This window comes from Emydura macquarii, unplaced genomic scaffold, assembly GCF_026122565.2.
Source record: "Emydura macquarii macquarii isolate MOO-44397 ecotype Brisbane River unplaced genomic scaffold, CSIRO-AGI_Emac_v2 contig_561, whole genome shotgun sequence".
In the NCBI taxonomy this organism is placed as follows: Eukaryota; Metazoa; Chordata; order Testudines; family Chelidae; genus Emydura; species Emydura macquarii.
Window position 1 is genome coordinate 2,435,473 of NW_027130698.1, and position 14,656 is coordinate 2,450,128.

The 14,656-nt window shown below is 37.3% G+C and overlaps 1 protein-coding gene across 1 annotated transcript in view; it reads right to left on the reverse strand.

Moving 5' to 3' along the window:
- Positions 1-14,656, reverse strand: part of LOC137147628 (neural-cadherin-like) — an 88,496-nt gene that overhangs the window by 39,959 nt on the left and 33,881 nt on the right. The window contains exons 5-10 of the mRNA XM_067539945.1: positions 13,166-13,277; positions 11,579-11,828; positions 7,128-7,270; positions 3,872-4,044; positions 2,772-2,940; positions 1,783-1,953 (exon numbers count right to left, since the gene is read on the reverse strand). Coding sequence (XP_067396046.1) covers positions 1,783-1,953; positions 2,772-2,940; positions 3,872-4,044; positions 7,128-7,270; positions 11,579-11,828; positions 13,166-13,277 — 1,018 coding nt within the window. The remainder of the gene's footprint in view (positions 1-1,782; positions 1,954-2,771; positions 2,941-3,871; positions 4,045-7,127; positions 7,271-11,578; positions 11,829-13,165; positions 13,278-14,656) is intronic.

Genomic DNA, 14,656 nt, shown 5'->3' on the forward strand with positions numbered 1-14,656 from the left:
GACTAGACTCAGGAGAACAATTAGTTAACAATTCCATCTACTTAACTGTTCTTTATCCCAGTTATCAACTTTTAAAACTTGGTTTGTTTTCTTTTAACAGTTTTAAGATTACCTGGCACTGAGAATCCTCTTGTTTCCCCACACAATGAAGTGCTATGGATCACATTTTAACTTGCACCACCAAATATGGCTCAAACTCTATTCTTCTAAGTTACTGAGTCACTTTTCTTTAAATTTTCCTAAACTTTTTTGTTGTGATTGAATACATACTATGAATGAATGATACTGTAGATGTTTTAAATGGTATTGTAATTTATTCTATGAAACCAGAAAAAAAAACATTATGGACTAAATTTTCAAAAGTGGCTTCGTAAATTTGCAAACAAAAACTGCCTTTGAATTGTCAATCAGGCAGAAAGACAATTAACTCAAAAGGGGTGAAACCCTATGAGCAAAAGAGGATCTGCCAAACTTAAAATCCATGAAAATCCAGAGTTGAGTCTAAAACCTATTGCGTCTTTATTTTCCAGCATAAACAGGACTCTAGCTTTCAGGGAAGTACCACATAATTCCCATTAATCTTAATGAGAATTATATATGCCAGTTGTTGAGAAAAGACCCCAATAATATAATACAGTGGGTAAAATCAAACACTGCTGGAAATGCCTGCAACACTCACCACACTTTGGTATATCAGAGATTTAGTTTCAGATTTTGCTCCAAATGTCTTTGCTTTGTGGATTTAATTCAATATTTAATATGTAATAATTTCACAATGCTTAAATCTGATAAACTGAAGCAGACATGAAAACATAACAACATTAGAATGGCCATACTGGGTCAGACCAATGGTCCATCTAGCCCAATATCCTGTCTTCTGACAGTGGCCAATGCCAGGGTGATAGATAATCCATTCTATCATTAATTATGGCTTTAAATTATTTTTAAAATATGCAGTATTTATTCAATAGATCACAACATTATGATCTATTGATTCAGTAGACTAAAATATAAGCAATATTTGGGAGATCTTCTGCTTAGGTGCATAGTATCCCTTTTATGCCATTGACAACTATGTATGCATAATTACATAGATTTTTTACTTTATATCTTGTAAATTCTGATGCCAATCTTTATGCTAAATAGAATATGAATTTTTAAAAAGTTATTGAAAATGCGCCTACACATATACAGTAGCCAGTTTTCAAACTGAAATTGACAATATCTGTATTGACTAATTAGCTGTAAAATGTATTTTTCCCTTAAAAAACTTAATTTTTAACAACAAATTTAGAACCACGAACAAAATAAACAACAACAACAACAACAAAAATTAAAAACCCAAAGGAAATTTAAATAGATGAAACTTAAATGGTAAAAATGAAGCATGCTACCAAAACCAAACTATGTTAACTGGAAAATAACATGAAGTAATAGGAAGGGTCTAAGCTTGCAAACACATATGTGCATTACTAACTTTACAGTCCTTAGTCCCATACACACTTGGACTACACAGCTGAGTAAAGTTACTGATACATGAATACATTTGCAGGATTTTGTCACATAACAATACTCAAAAAGGACTTTGGTCAAGATTGCATCTGACACCACCACGTGCACTGTATGATGTTAAATGCACTGGTCTGACTGTGGTTGCACAGTAATTTTGCCAGGATTAGCTGCACGGGGGTGGGAGGGAAGACGGAACCAAAACAAAAATCTTAGACAACAGGTAAGCTCACACTCAGGGTACTGAAACTCTATCCAATGACTCTCAATTACATTCATAGTGGGTGTTTTCAAATCTGGGATCATTGTCATTTTGGTCCAGGATGACAACATTTATCTGACAGATCCCAATGAGAGGTTCTGCAGCCTGATCTGTCGCAGTCACAGTGATAGGATATTCCCTTTGTTTTTCTCGATCAAATCTCTGAACAGTTGTCAAGACCCCTGAAAACAGATTAAAGAGTTTAAATACTATGTATTTCACTAAAGACAATTTTTCTGTGAAGCCATTTGGATTTTTTTCTTTTCTTTTTGACTGACAAGTGGTGGAAAAGAACATCTTGAGCTACAATGTAATGGGCTAAAAATTCATCAGTGATGTAAGCAGTGGTATAAATTGCATGTTGGATTACAGACCCCTAATTTATGGATGCAAGCACTAAGGCAATTCTGAATGGTAGAAACTTATATTAATAGGCTGTGCAAAAGGAATCCAATTTTTAAGTGTTGCATAGTCTGATACATGCTTTGTATGTTTTGCACCACTGGAATTCCAACTTGGATTTACATGATGGAAAATGTGAATTTGCCAATTGTTTTCTGCTTTAAAACTCTAGAAATAAAAACTCTAAAAATTTTCAGTATTTCTTTGTTCTTTGAAAGAGACCTTTGAAACCATCCCTCAGATATGTCATTCTTATTTTATAAAATGATCTTCAGATAATGCACACTTTTAAAAATTTTTTAAATCTATTTACAAATAAAAAATAAACATATCACACAGACAAAATACTTCTATACTTTGAAGAAAATATAAATCCTAGTTAAGTTCAGAAGAGTTATGGAAGTAAAAGTAGAGGAAGATTTGTTCATGTTATTAGCCTCTGTTTATATTTTGTTTGAATACCACAAATGGCTTGAGTTTCATGTCACTTAAACCATTATTACACCAGTATAACTATACTGACTTCAACAGAGTTACTATTGATTTACACTGGTGTAAATAAAATCAGACTGTAGCCCAAAAGGTTCTGAGATTTTACCTGTATCAGGGTGAATGCTAAATGCTGGTAAGGCACCATCTCTGTGCATCATGCCATATTTCACTCTACCATTAACTCCTTCATCAGCATCAGTTGCCTTAACCTGCAGTACAAATGTTCCTGAAGGCTGGTTCTCCAACACAGAAGCATGTTCCCGATAATATTGACACTAGGAAAAAATTTCAAACATTTTACCTGCCATTTTACTTAAATTAACATAAAGAAACTATTCAGATACTCTGAGATATGCATGTTTATTGTTTCTGAATATATCTTGAATAATCCATAACTTCACTTATTACTTTGTGATTTTAAGCAATATGGAAATGCTTAGTAGCCCTATTTCTTGCAAGCACGCAAAATATCGCAAGCACTGCTGCAATTTTAATGCAATGCAGTGTCAATTTAAAAAAAAAAAAAAAAAGCTTTCAATACAAGATTGCTTTGTCAAGAATAGGTGAAAAATAACTGCACCTGATCCCTAATGACCATAGGAAAAGTAGATGACAATGTAAAATATGCAATGATGTCCACTCATATACCTGGAGGCAGTACCAACCTCATGTTTTAGCAAAGAAAACTATAAAGTTAATCAGCATTGCTGAAAAAGCAATGTCAATTTATATTACAGTCTCTCATACAAACAAAGTTGTCTACATTGAATTCTTTACATTCTGTATTTAACAGAGGTATTAAAGGATGCAACGATAGATGTATCACATAAATACTGTAATAAATAAAATAAATACATACTCAATTAAAAACACAGTTTTAGATATTATCTTTTCAATCTCTGTCCCCCACAATAAATCTAGTCCCAAATTCCCAATCAATTAAGGAAGAAGTCTGCATACTTTATAGAAGCATATTTTATCATTAAAGCAAGTCTACTGTACAGAAGACATTACCTATTTCAACTGGAGATAAGGGTTGTGGTAGATGGGAACAACTATTAATTTTATGTACAGAACAATTTTTGTTTAGAAAAAGGTTAGGAGCTGTGCTTGCAGCTCTTCACATCTGACACACTGAACCCGCTAAACCCTTATTCACAAACCTTGTCATCTGAAGCTATAACACACATGACCTAATGTATTTACCTTCTGAAATATAGGTTTGTTATTGTTGACATCATCAATTCCCACGATGACCAGTGCTGTACTAGTGAGAGAGTGAGGCCCACCAGAGGCATTATCATCAGTAGCTGTGACATTAAGTACATACTCTGTCCCCCGAAGCTTAGGAAGTGGGCTTGAGCGAAGTCGAATTAATCCTGGAAGAACAGTGACAATAGATTTTGTTTTTCTTTCTTGTTTTTCAGTGTTTTGATTATTATTATTCACCCACCACTAGCACCACCAACAACCACTTAGGCCTGGTTTATACACAAAGTTGCACTAATTTAAATAAAGGTATGATTTTAAACCAATTTGAACAGGTGGAACTCTGTGTGCACACATTCTTAACCTAATTGAATATTGTCCATGCAAGGGGCTTGATCCAAACCCATCCACATCAACAGAAAGAATCTCTCGACTTAGATGGATTTGGAGCACTAGAGCTGCTGGGTGGGAGTGAGGTGTTATACTGATTTACCTAAATCAGTTTTTAAACTGTAATTTTAAACTTTAAGCTGTAATTGCAAGTCTCCTAACTCTGGCTAGAAGGACAGTGAAGCTTTTTTTTCCCCTAGAGTGAAATGATTTCTGTCAGTGAAACCCAAAAGCCATCTTCCAAATTCAAATCCCCCAATCAATAATAGAATAACTCACTGCTGTGTTCTCTAAGGGCTGGCTGCAAACATCCACAGGCTAGGTCTGTATTCGTTATACAGTCAGGTAACATTACTATATCTTAGGGCAAATTCTAAATCCACATCCAAGTAGCTAAGCCAGGCATTAGGTAGATGTGCAGTGGAGAGAGGAATCCTGACCCCGAAAGGTCACAGAGCAGGTGTGGAGCCTCTGTGTCGAGGCTACTCCACTAGAATGTCTAGAATAACCTCTGTTAGTCCTTATGTAGCCCTCACAAACAAGACAGGGAGGACCAGAGGAGCTGCCCTCCATACTCTGGCACACAAATAGCCTATCGTCAAGTCTGCACTGCACTGATTGCACTGCAGCTGTGGAGGCTGGGGCAGGATGTGTCCATAAGTGGATAATACAACCTATTACTATACATATAATACAATATATGCTAATTTATATACCATAACACTGCTTATTTTCATATGGATTTTTTTCAATGAATGTCATTATTGTGTATTTACTGCATTCTCATGTTAAATAAAAACACCAAAATGGCCGGCTCCTGTGAGAAGCCTTTACTCCTTTCCCCTTCCTATATCCCCCAATAGCATCACCTGCCAAGCAGGGCACAAAGGCTCCGCCAGAGTCAGACACAAGGGTCCATTATATAAACCCATCAGACTGCAGCAATCTGAGAAAGTACAGTGAGCAGCTGCCACTCTTTCGAACCAACATCCATCAATCATGTCTATTATTTATCTGGCATAATAGAAATTGTTACAGGATCAGTGTCACTCACTTTGCCTGCAAATGCCTTGTCTTTGCTGCAGCATTTATTTTTGACACAGCTCAGCTTCACCTTGGCGCTCCTGTGACAATAGGGTATGACTATTTCTTTCACATTATCTCTTAAATTAAATCACTGTAGGCTAACACATAAATATTTTTGATTCCATCAAATTAACCAAAACCAAAATATATTATTGAAGAAAGCTGCTGCACCTAGATTAACTTCCAGAGACAGCAAAAAACACTAAACTGGAAGCATTCACTACATATGCTCACATGTATCTACTGGGCCTGAAGTGCTAAGGGACAGATTTTTGAAGGTATTTAGGCACATAAAGATGCAGATAGGCATGTACTGGGATTTTCAAACACACCTGGGTGCCTAACTCCAAATGAAATCAGTGGGAGTTAAGGGTTTTTGAAAGTCTCACTAGATGCCCATCTGCATTTTCAGGCACCTAAATACCTTTAAAACTCCATTCCTAAGAGCCTGCAACTCCCATGTGAAGTTAGGAAGGGTTACAGGAACTCAGCACATTCAGGATCAATCCCCAGATCTACAGCAGTTTCCTGCAGCACACAACATGGCATAGCTCTTTGGAACATTTCTATTAAATTTGAAATACATTCAGAACTGTAACATTAATATTGCAAAAACACTATTTGCATTGAAATTAAACTTTCATGATAAGTGAAAACCTATGACGGTGAAGTGAACAGAAGGAAGGATCTGTGGCAGTTCACTTCCCTGTGCTCAGCTGCCAGAGCTCACAGTTTGCAGAGACTCAGGGTCACATTCTGAGAGCAGTTAAACCAGGTAAAATATAGAGTAGCTCCACTGAAGCCAATGGAGTTACTCCAGTTTTAAAGTGGTGTCACTGAGGTCTGAGTTTGGTCTTATCTTTTTGACTCAAAATATCCCTTTCTGTTTTCTCACAAGGGGAAAGTCAAACCAATCCCATTAATTTAAATGGATATGCCAGCTATCTCAATGTGTGGGTCTTTTAAATGAGGTTACCAATGTTTTTCTTTGTTTGGGATGTTAAAAGTAAGTGACAATACTAAAGGGATGAAATAAAATACTACTGGAGAGCGAGGGCCTAATCTTGTAAACCCTTCCACACACAAGTAGTCTTTATTCATACAAATAATCTTATTGAATTAAATGACACTACTCATGTGAGAAAGAGCTTGCAGGATTTTGCTCTAACCCCAGAGAGATACTCAATTAGTTTATCTGGGATGGTTGCAAATTTTAATGTACTTTTAACTGCATGAAAACATGAGGTAAGGGGCCTGATCTTATCCTCAGATGAACAGGTGCACATTACTGTGTGTCCTGTAAAACCATATAATGTGCTCACTGATTGCAAGCACAATAACTGAGTAACAGTGCAAGAAGCAAAAGGAGTTTCATGGACAACAGAGACTATTTTAGAAGCATGTGGGGATGCTTTCAAAGGTGACAAGTGACTTCAAGGAAAGCTGCAATTGGAAGTAGGTCCCGTAGTGGCATCTGTACTTACCACAAAGGAAAATTCCAGTGGCACTACGTAATCCCAGTGCACAAGGAGCTGAAAAGTCTGCAGAGGCCAATATAGCCTGGTAATCAGCATGGTGGTGGTAAAGAAGTCACGAGGGAATATTAAACTATTTTTTAACTGCATACTCTTATTGATATTGTATCAGCTCAGCAACAGCAGGTATTCTACCAAATAAATGTTGCAGTTGCTAACTATTAAAGGCTGAATTCAACACACAAATAAACTGAAAATTTTCAACACTGCAGACAGAATAGAAATGGCAAATTTATCATTACCTTTCTGAGGGTCAATAACAAAGTTTCCCTTTTGATTCCCTGCTAGAATGTCATAAGTCACACCATCACCATCAGGATCTATAGCATTGACTGTAGCAATCAACGTATTTGGGCCTGCATCTTCAGACACAAAACTCCTGTAGCTGTTAAAAAGAATGGTAACGACAAATTAAAATATATGATGAAAAAGTCAAATTAAAATATATATACACAACTGAATGCATGTTTTAGAGAAGCATTTGTTGACTGTTTAAATGTAATGTGGAAGTTTATAGTTTAATGAATCGTGCAATTAAGAGGATGAGATAGTCTACCTTGTTAACCAGTGAAACAATAAAAGTTGGACATCAAATCAATCAACTAACAGACTCTTTCTGTTCTTCCCTTTAGCAGATTTCTCCTGCAAACTTCTAGGAAAACGTAAGTTTACCTTCACCGAGGATTTGAGTGAAATGTGGGGCTCACTGTTTTATCTATACACACAACAAATGGAGAATGGCCATATAAATGTCAGAATATACTGCATCACACATGATACATGGGGCCAGCGTACATGGGTCATCATCATAGCTTATCGCTCCAAAACCACAACCAAGACCTGGTATTATCACTTATCTCAAATGGCTCCTCGGAAATGCAAGAAGTTGACAAAGGGAACTGAATCAGGCTGTGTCCAAATGTTTGTCTAGGCTCTCCACATTCACATTTGGGGTCATCCATCAACTTCCACTTGGTCATATTATCGCCAGTTTTTCCGATCTGAGCTCTCAACTTGATTTAGAGTACCCCAGGATATTCGTTCAAAATACAAAAAAAAAAAAAATACTAAAATATGAATGAACAAAAAGTACACTGGTGTAAACCCAGAGTAACTTCACTCAGTTCACTGAGCTCACTGAGCTCAGAATCAGTCCCAGCATGGCTAGACTTGCAAGATGAAATCAACCACTCTCAGATACTATGACAATGAGGGCCATAAATATCCCTATTCAAAAAGTCTTAATTCAAGAAAAAACTTCCCTTATATTTTGCATTTACTGACTTGTGTGTTTTCATTGGTGCATTAACATAGGGTTGTGGATTTTTTTAGCATTTAATATGCAACAAAATAAGAGAGATAAATGATTTTGGTTTAGCTCAGCCATTCAAAACCCCCGGGCCACTGTCTTAGCTCTGCATCAGAAAACCAAATGAACTATAACTCTGACAACTTTAAGCATTAACTATAGGGAAAGAAAGTTCAAATCGTCAAGAAAGGTCTCTGAAGAAGCAGAAGGAGAAAACTGACAAAATGAAACAGAGTGGTAGCCTTAAGCAACTCATAATCGAGGAATAGCATAATTATGGGGAAAGAGAGCTCCAAGCTAAGAATTATGAGTTTATACTGGATTGTAAATCTAGTTAAACAAAGCACTAAGAGGACAACATCATCATCTTGATTTGTATCTCTGCATTGGTCCATGATAGAGCATAAAATTAACTGCAGATTAGTGTCTTTAGAGGAACTAAGTTATAGATGATCACGAAAACTTCAGATAAGACCTGCTTGAAGTTCATCCTTAGATTCCGGAACACATCAGCAAAGGCAAGATAAACCAAAATGAAAGCTTTCACCTGGAATGTAGAGATCAAAAGAACAGCTTTTGAAAGGAAGCTAAGGAATTTGGGGCCTTTTCCTCTTGGGGTCCTGAGCAACACCTGGAAAGTGCTCGGCACCTCAGACTCAGGCCTTTGGACTGTGTCTATAAAGTGTGGAATGATCATGAACGATTGGGTCAACTTCTGTTCTCAGTTACACCCATTCAGTCCCATTGACTTAAATGAAAATTGCATATATTCACCTGAGGGCAGAATTTGGCTTTATGTTCATCTCATTATGTATGCAATGGCTACACAGACTGCAGATGTAAAAGAAAAAAACTGTAATTAAAAATAATGCTCACTTATCCTCTGGTAAACTCAAAGAGGAAGTCTGTTGTACTTTTTCTACATATATGCTCTGGTTTGATGAAGAGCCACTCACAACATCACGAGTGCTGGCACTCATTTTATAAGAAAAACAGGTACTACTATGAAGCATTTGTTTTTAAAGAAATAACCACACATAAAATCAAATTATGCGGACTCTGCAAATAGATACAAGAAATAAGAGGATAACAGATTAGTGTGCCTATCAGTCTTGGCAGTGGCCTTTTAACAGCCTGGAATTTTTTTAAAAAAGGCATGTTCTGAAGAACCACTGACTTTAGATTCTGGATTAACACCATTTGGACATGCACAGAGCACCATTGAGAATTCTGTGTTACAAAGGACAGCTCTTTTCCTGCCAAAACTATCTGAGGGATGTTTAGTTCTGCCTCAGCTGTCAGTTTACTAGAAGGAAGGAAGGTAGGAAACTGTGAAGACACATATTACCTTTAGATATTATAAGGGCTGTCAAGAAGCCTTGATGTTGTGTTCAGACAAACCACAAGCTGGGCACCATCAAAATCCCGTCCTGATCTTTGCTCTGAGCACATTCTACTTTTAAGCTGATGCATAAAAGTCAGGATTTGACAGTGGTAAACTGGGAATTCTACTGCAGAGTCTGGAACTTGCATGTAAGCTTATAGTGCTTTGACACAGACTCAGACACTTCTAAGACTCAAGCTTTGAAGAGGACTGTGCTTACTGAAGCCTGGAAAATGTACCCTGTGTTGATGGGAGAAGAGACCAGGTGAGATAAAGTGCATTCCACTTATTTATTATTGACATTTATCTGGGACTTCTTCCATAATGCAGTAGTCAGTTAGGACTCTATCATCTACTAAGCATTTTGTTTTAACAATTCAGTAAAATAGTGATGGAAGACGTTGACTATTTCCAAAGTCTAAATTGTCTAATTAAGGGCAAGATTCTGCCATGTACTCTGGAGCTGTGCTGGGATATGGAGGGACAGCATTGCTGCTTGGGCTCCCAGCAGTTCTGGCTGATTTTCTCCTAGGGTCTCCTGGAGTATTTAGTCTGAAGCAGTAGTTCCACCAGTCTTGGAAAGGATATGATGTCCTGCTATCTCTTTCAGACTGATGATGAAATCCTGCAATCAAAGATTCCATTAATTTAGATCCAGTGAGCGACTGGAGAATGAGGTACTTGTCAATCACTTTGGTCAAGATATAAGCTGGATCATATTTACATTTCTACACAAACCACTTCAAATCCATGAAGACCACAAAAAGCTTCCCAATAGGAATTTTTAGGAAATAAAACTTTTTTTTGGTAAAATTTACAAGCTTGAACTTTTTGCCCTACAAATTAAGGGCTCATTCTTGTTCCTGTTTATATCAATTGAAGTTTTGTCAGCAGCTTATCTGAAGAAATTTCTGATATTGTGGGATGCATCCAGAAAAAAGACTTCTTCTACTTTTGGATCCGACACAAACCCAGGACTCCTGAAGAGCATTTGGATGCAGGAATTCAAATATTAAGGGAGGGAGATGTTGGATGTGAGGCTCCATTTCAGGTCCATCTCTATTTTTAAAAGTCTACTTTTGTTGCTACCATTTGAAGTAGCCATCTTAGAAGGAGAGATGACCCACAGTGCCAAATTCTGAAGGAATGTTAAAGGATGTATCCGTTTGACTCAGACCCCATTACTCTTACTTTATTCCATTTGCCAATGTGTGAGTGAATGTAAAAGATTCTATGTATGGTGAGGAACTGGAAGAAGATATAAGGGGTAGCTTACTTTAGCATACATGCTTTTAAATGCTACTCATGGTTCCTTTTCTTGCTTCATTTGTCTCTTCCATCCCCTTGATGTGTGAGTTACACCATGTTAGACTTACTGGACCAAATTCTGAGGTGATATGTAAGGGTGAGTATAGTCTAAATAGATTTACACATGCTCACTAAAACTCAAATCAACCTATGGAAGTCTAAGGTGGTAGAACATATATGCTGGAAGAACAAGAAGAAGGTGCAAGACTAACTTGGACTGTTCACATTCACCAATGAAGAATGTTTCCCACAATCTCTTGAAACCAGCTCTAAATTCTATGGATAGGAACCAAACTTAAGGACTCATTTTATTGGGAGTATGAAATTTCTGGGCCAAATCTTTTTGTAGTGCAAATCAGCATAACTTCTCTTATTTCAATGAAGCTATGCCAATTTAAACCAAATGAAGATCTGGCCCTCTATGCATGGAACAAATTGCCTAGGGAGGTTGTGGAATCCCCATCATTGGAGATTTTTAGGAATAGGTTGGACAGACACCTGTCAGAGATGGTCTAGACAATGCTTGGCCCTGCTTTGAGTGCAGGGGATTGGACTAGAAGACCTTTTGAGGTTCCCTCTAGTACTGCTATTCTATAATTTTGTGTCTGTTACTCTGGATGTCAAGATAAGAGGCAGTAGTAAAAAGATAAAAGCAATATTTTCAGAGTTTTAAAAACATCTTATATATTTACATTGCCTGAGAAAACTCGGGTGCTTCATCATTCACATTTGAAACACGAATTCTGACAGTTGCTGTCCCAGTCTTTGGCTCTTCTCCTTTATCTACAGCCATAATTATAAATTCATAAAGATGGTTGGGCCGCTCATAGTCCAAGTGTGTTGCTGGGAAGAGAGTACCATGTGAAGAAATGCTAAAATCTGGACTCAAAGTATAATATAATATTTCAGCATTTTCTTCTGAATCACAATCGTTGGCTGTCACTATTAAAACAGAAGAAAAGGACACTTCCTAGATCAAGGTCTAAGGATTAAAATAATAAAAATGTTAACAAAAGAATTAATGAATGGCATCAAAAGAACAGTAATAACATTTATTTTAACATGTAGTGCTTGAAGTAACTTTCTAAGTAGTACAGGATGTAGCATATTTTTATGCTGATTAACAATGTTTTGAAAGCGAGCTGTAAAGAAAAGCATATATTTCACTTCAAGTCTCAATATTTATATCAACAAGTAAAGCATTCAATTCCCTGGCTACTTCCAGCCATTGTTATGCCTTTGTCTGCTAAAGAGCCCTCCACTACCAGAAATCGTCTCCCCATGTAGGTACTTATATTTTCATGCCCACCTGATTTGCACCACTCACCCCAAATTTACTTTGTCCCCAACAGGCTCTCCTTCTGCAAACACATGATTAACTTCACATATGAAAGTGGTCGCACAGAGTTCAATTAGACTACTCATGTATAAAATTAAGCATATGCTTAAATGCACAATCTAAAAGAACACATTACTAGATTATAAAATGTCATTTCCCATTCAAGAGATTACTTTTCAATGATCTAGTAATTTGCTATTTTAATCTTTGTGTATACTATTGCAAAGTCTTAAATGCGTAAACAATTGTTTATTTTTTACATAAATCTGCTTTTCTTCTAGAATCTGCCCATATTTCCATAAATACTCTGATTTTTCTTTAACCATTTATGCACTACATAGAATTGCATAATTTAAAATTGAGTTATTTAGTTATAAATTCAGTAGAGGCCAAATTTTGCTCACCTCACTCACATATGCATACACAAAACAGGCCCTGAATGCAACAGAATTGCAGTAGTTCAGTGGAATGGGATGGGGAGGAAGTAGCATGTGGACAGCCCACACAGAGGTTCTATGCACCTGTTCCATGAGGATTCCTTCTGTCCCAGAGCACAAAGTGGACAGAAGAGATGGTTGATGGACCCACAACTACTGGACAAACACCATCGCCGTTCCTCAGAAAGAGGGACACAGTAGCTGCTGGGCTACTGCAACCCTGAGGCTGTAGTAGCAGCCACAGAATATGTACTGCCACTTCATAATCCTACAGAAAAGATTTGTTTCCTTCCTTTTCTCTCCCTCCCCCAGCTCCTTACAGCTGTGCACTAGTAAAGCAGTTTATGCTCGTGACCCAGTTCTGCAAGATGCCAAATACCTCCTCAGAGTTGTTGAGCATCCCACCCTGGAATTGACACCTTGTGCTTCTGAGGGAAAATTCTAATTAGCAGCAGAAAGTAATTCTCCTACTGACTGCAATAAACAGTTTTAAAAGCGTTAACCTTGCAGAAGTGCAGTTGTCATGGGAACTGTTTCAGGAACATTGTCTTTGCTGTAGATTGACTGCTGGAATTCTGGGGCACAATCATTCACATCTGTGATTACAACCAAAACCTGAATGGAAGAGATGACAGCGTTAAGTAGTATCAAAGTGGATCAGAGCAGTGTCTTCACTTGTATAGATATACTTGATACAAGAACTTTCCAAAAATAATCCTCTTAGAGGATTTCAGAAGCCATAGCCCATAGGAAAAGCCATTTTTGTTAGATTGTTCATTTCCTGCTGAGAACAGTTTTTATGTTAGACAGAAATTCCTAAGTAATGGCAACTGTCATATCTAAAAATTCTACTGCAAGGTTTTTCCATTTTTTCCTCACGAACATTGTCTGTTATTTTCCTATTTAATTGCAGGGCAAATGGATTCTTCATTTTCTTAGTAATCTTTTTCACTAATCTATCTTGCAATACCTTTTTATTATTTCTACCACTGAAAATACTAATGTAGCTGATTCTTCTGCAAGTGTATTACGCTTTTAACTGTATAAGTTCGCTGAGACCAGATTTTGAACTCAATTATATTTGATTTGGTGTAAATCAGGAACTAGAAATATGGAGTGGAGGTCAAATTCTGACTCCTAACGGTATTATAAAATGTTTTCATTCCCCTAAAATAAATACTACAGGTTTAAATCTCCTCTCACTTAGACCAGTGCAAATCAGGAGTAACTCCACAAAAGCCAGTGGAACGAGATTATACGTATAATTAGAATCAGACCTTATGTATTCGCAAAGCCACCTCATTGTCCTCCTTCAAATCCTATCTTAAAACTCTTCTCTGCTGAGATGCCTACAAAACGATCAACACACATTGGCAGCAGACGGAGTGCTGAGACCTCTGCTTATCAAGCTAGCCAATATCATCTCATTGTTTCCCCCTATCTTTTTTCATTGTATCCACCTGTTGTCTCATTTTATACTTACATTATAAACTCTTTGAGGGCAGGGAATGTCTCTTTGGCTTGGTCTACATTTACACCGGTGATTTGGCGGCAGTCGACGGGAGTAACTCCCATCGACTGCTGTGCTTCTCTACTGCATGCCGTCTTCACTGCACTGCACCGACGGGAACTGTGTTCCCGTTGATGCAGGGCTATGCCACTTGCGGGAGTGGATGAATAGCGTCGACTTCTGGATCGATTGAGTGGGTCTTCACTGACGGCTCAGTTGATCCAGATAAGTCGACCTGACGGCGGCTACTTTGCCGCCGTCAATGTAGACACAGCCTTTGTCATATGACTGTACAGTACTTAGTACAAGTCCCTGATCTCTAATAAATAAATATATGTACACATCCGCTATATCTGTATTTCAATTATTTTTTCAAATAGGTTTTAAAAGGACCCTGAAATTATGTCTTTTAGATACAATATATCCATTAAAAATTTACTGTGGTTTCCTTTCTTATAGGTTTGGTCCCCTTTCTTTAAGCTAA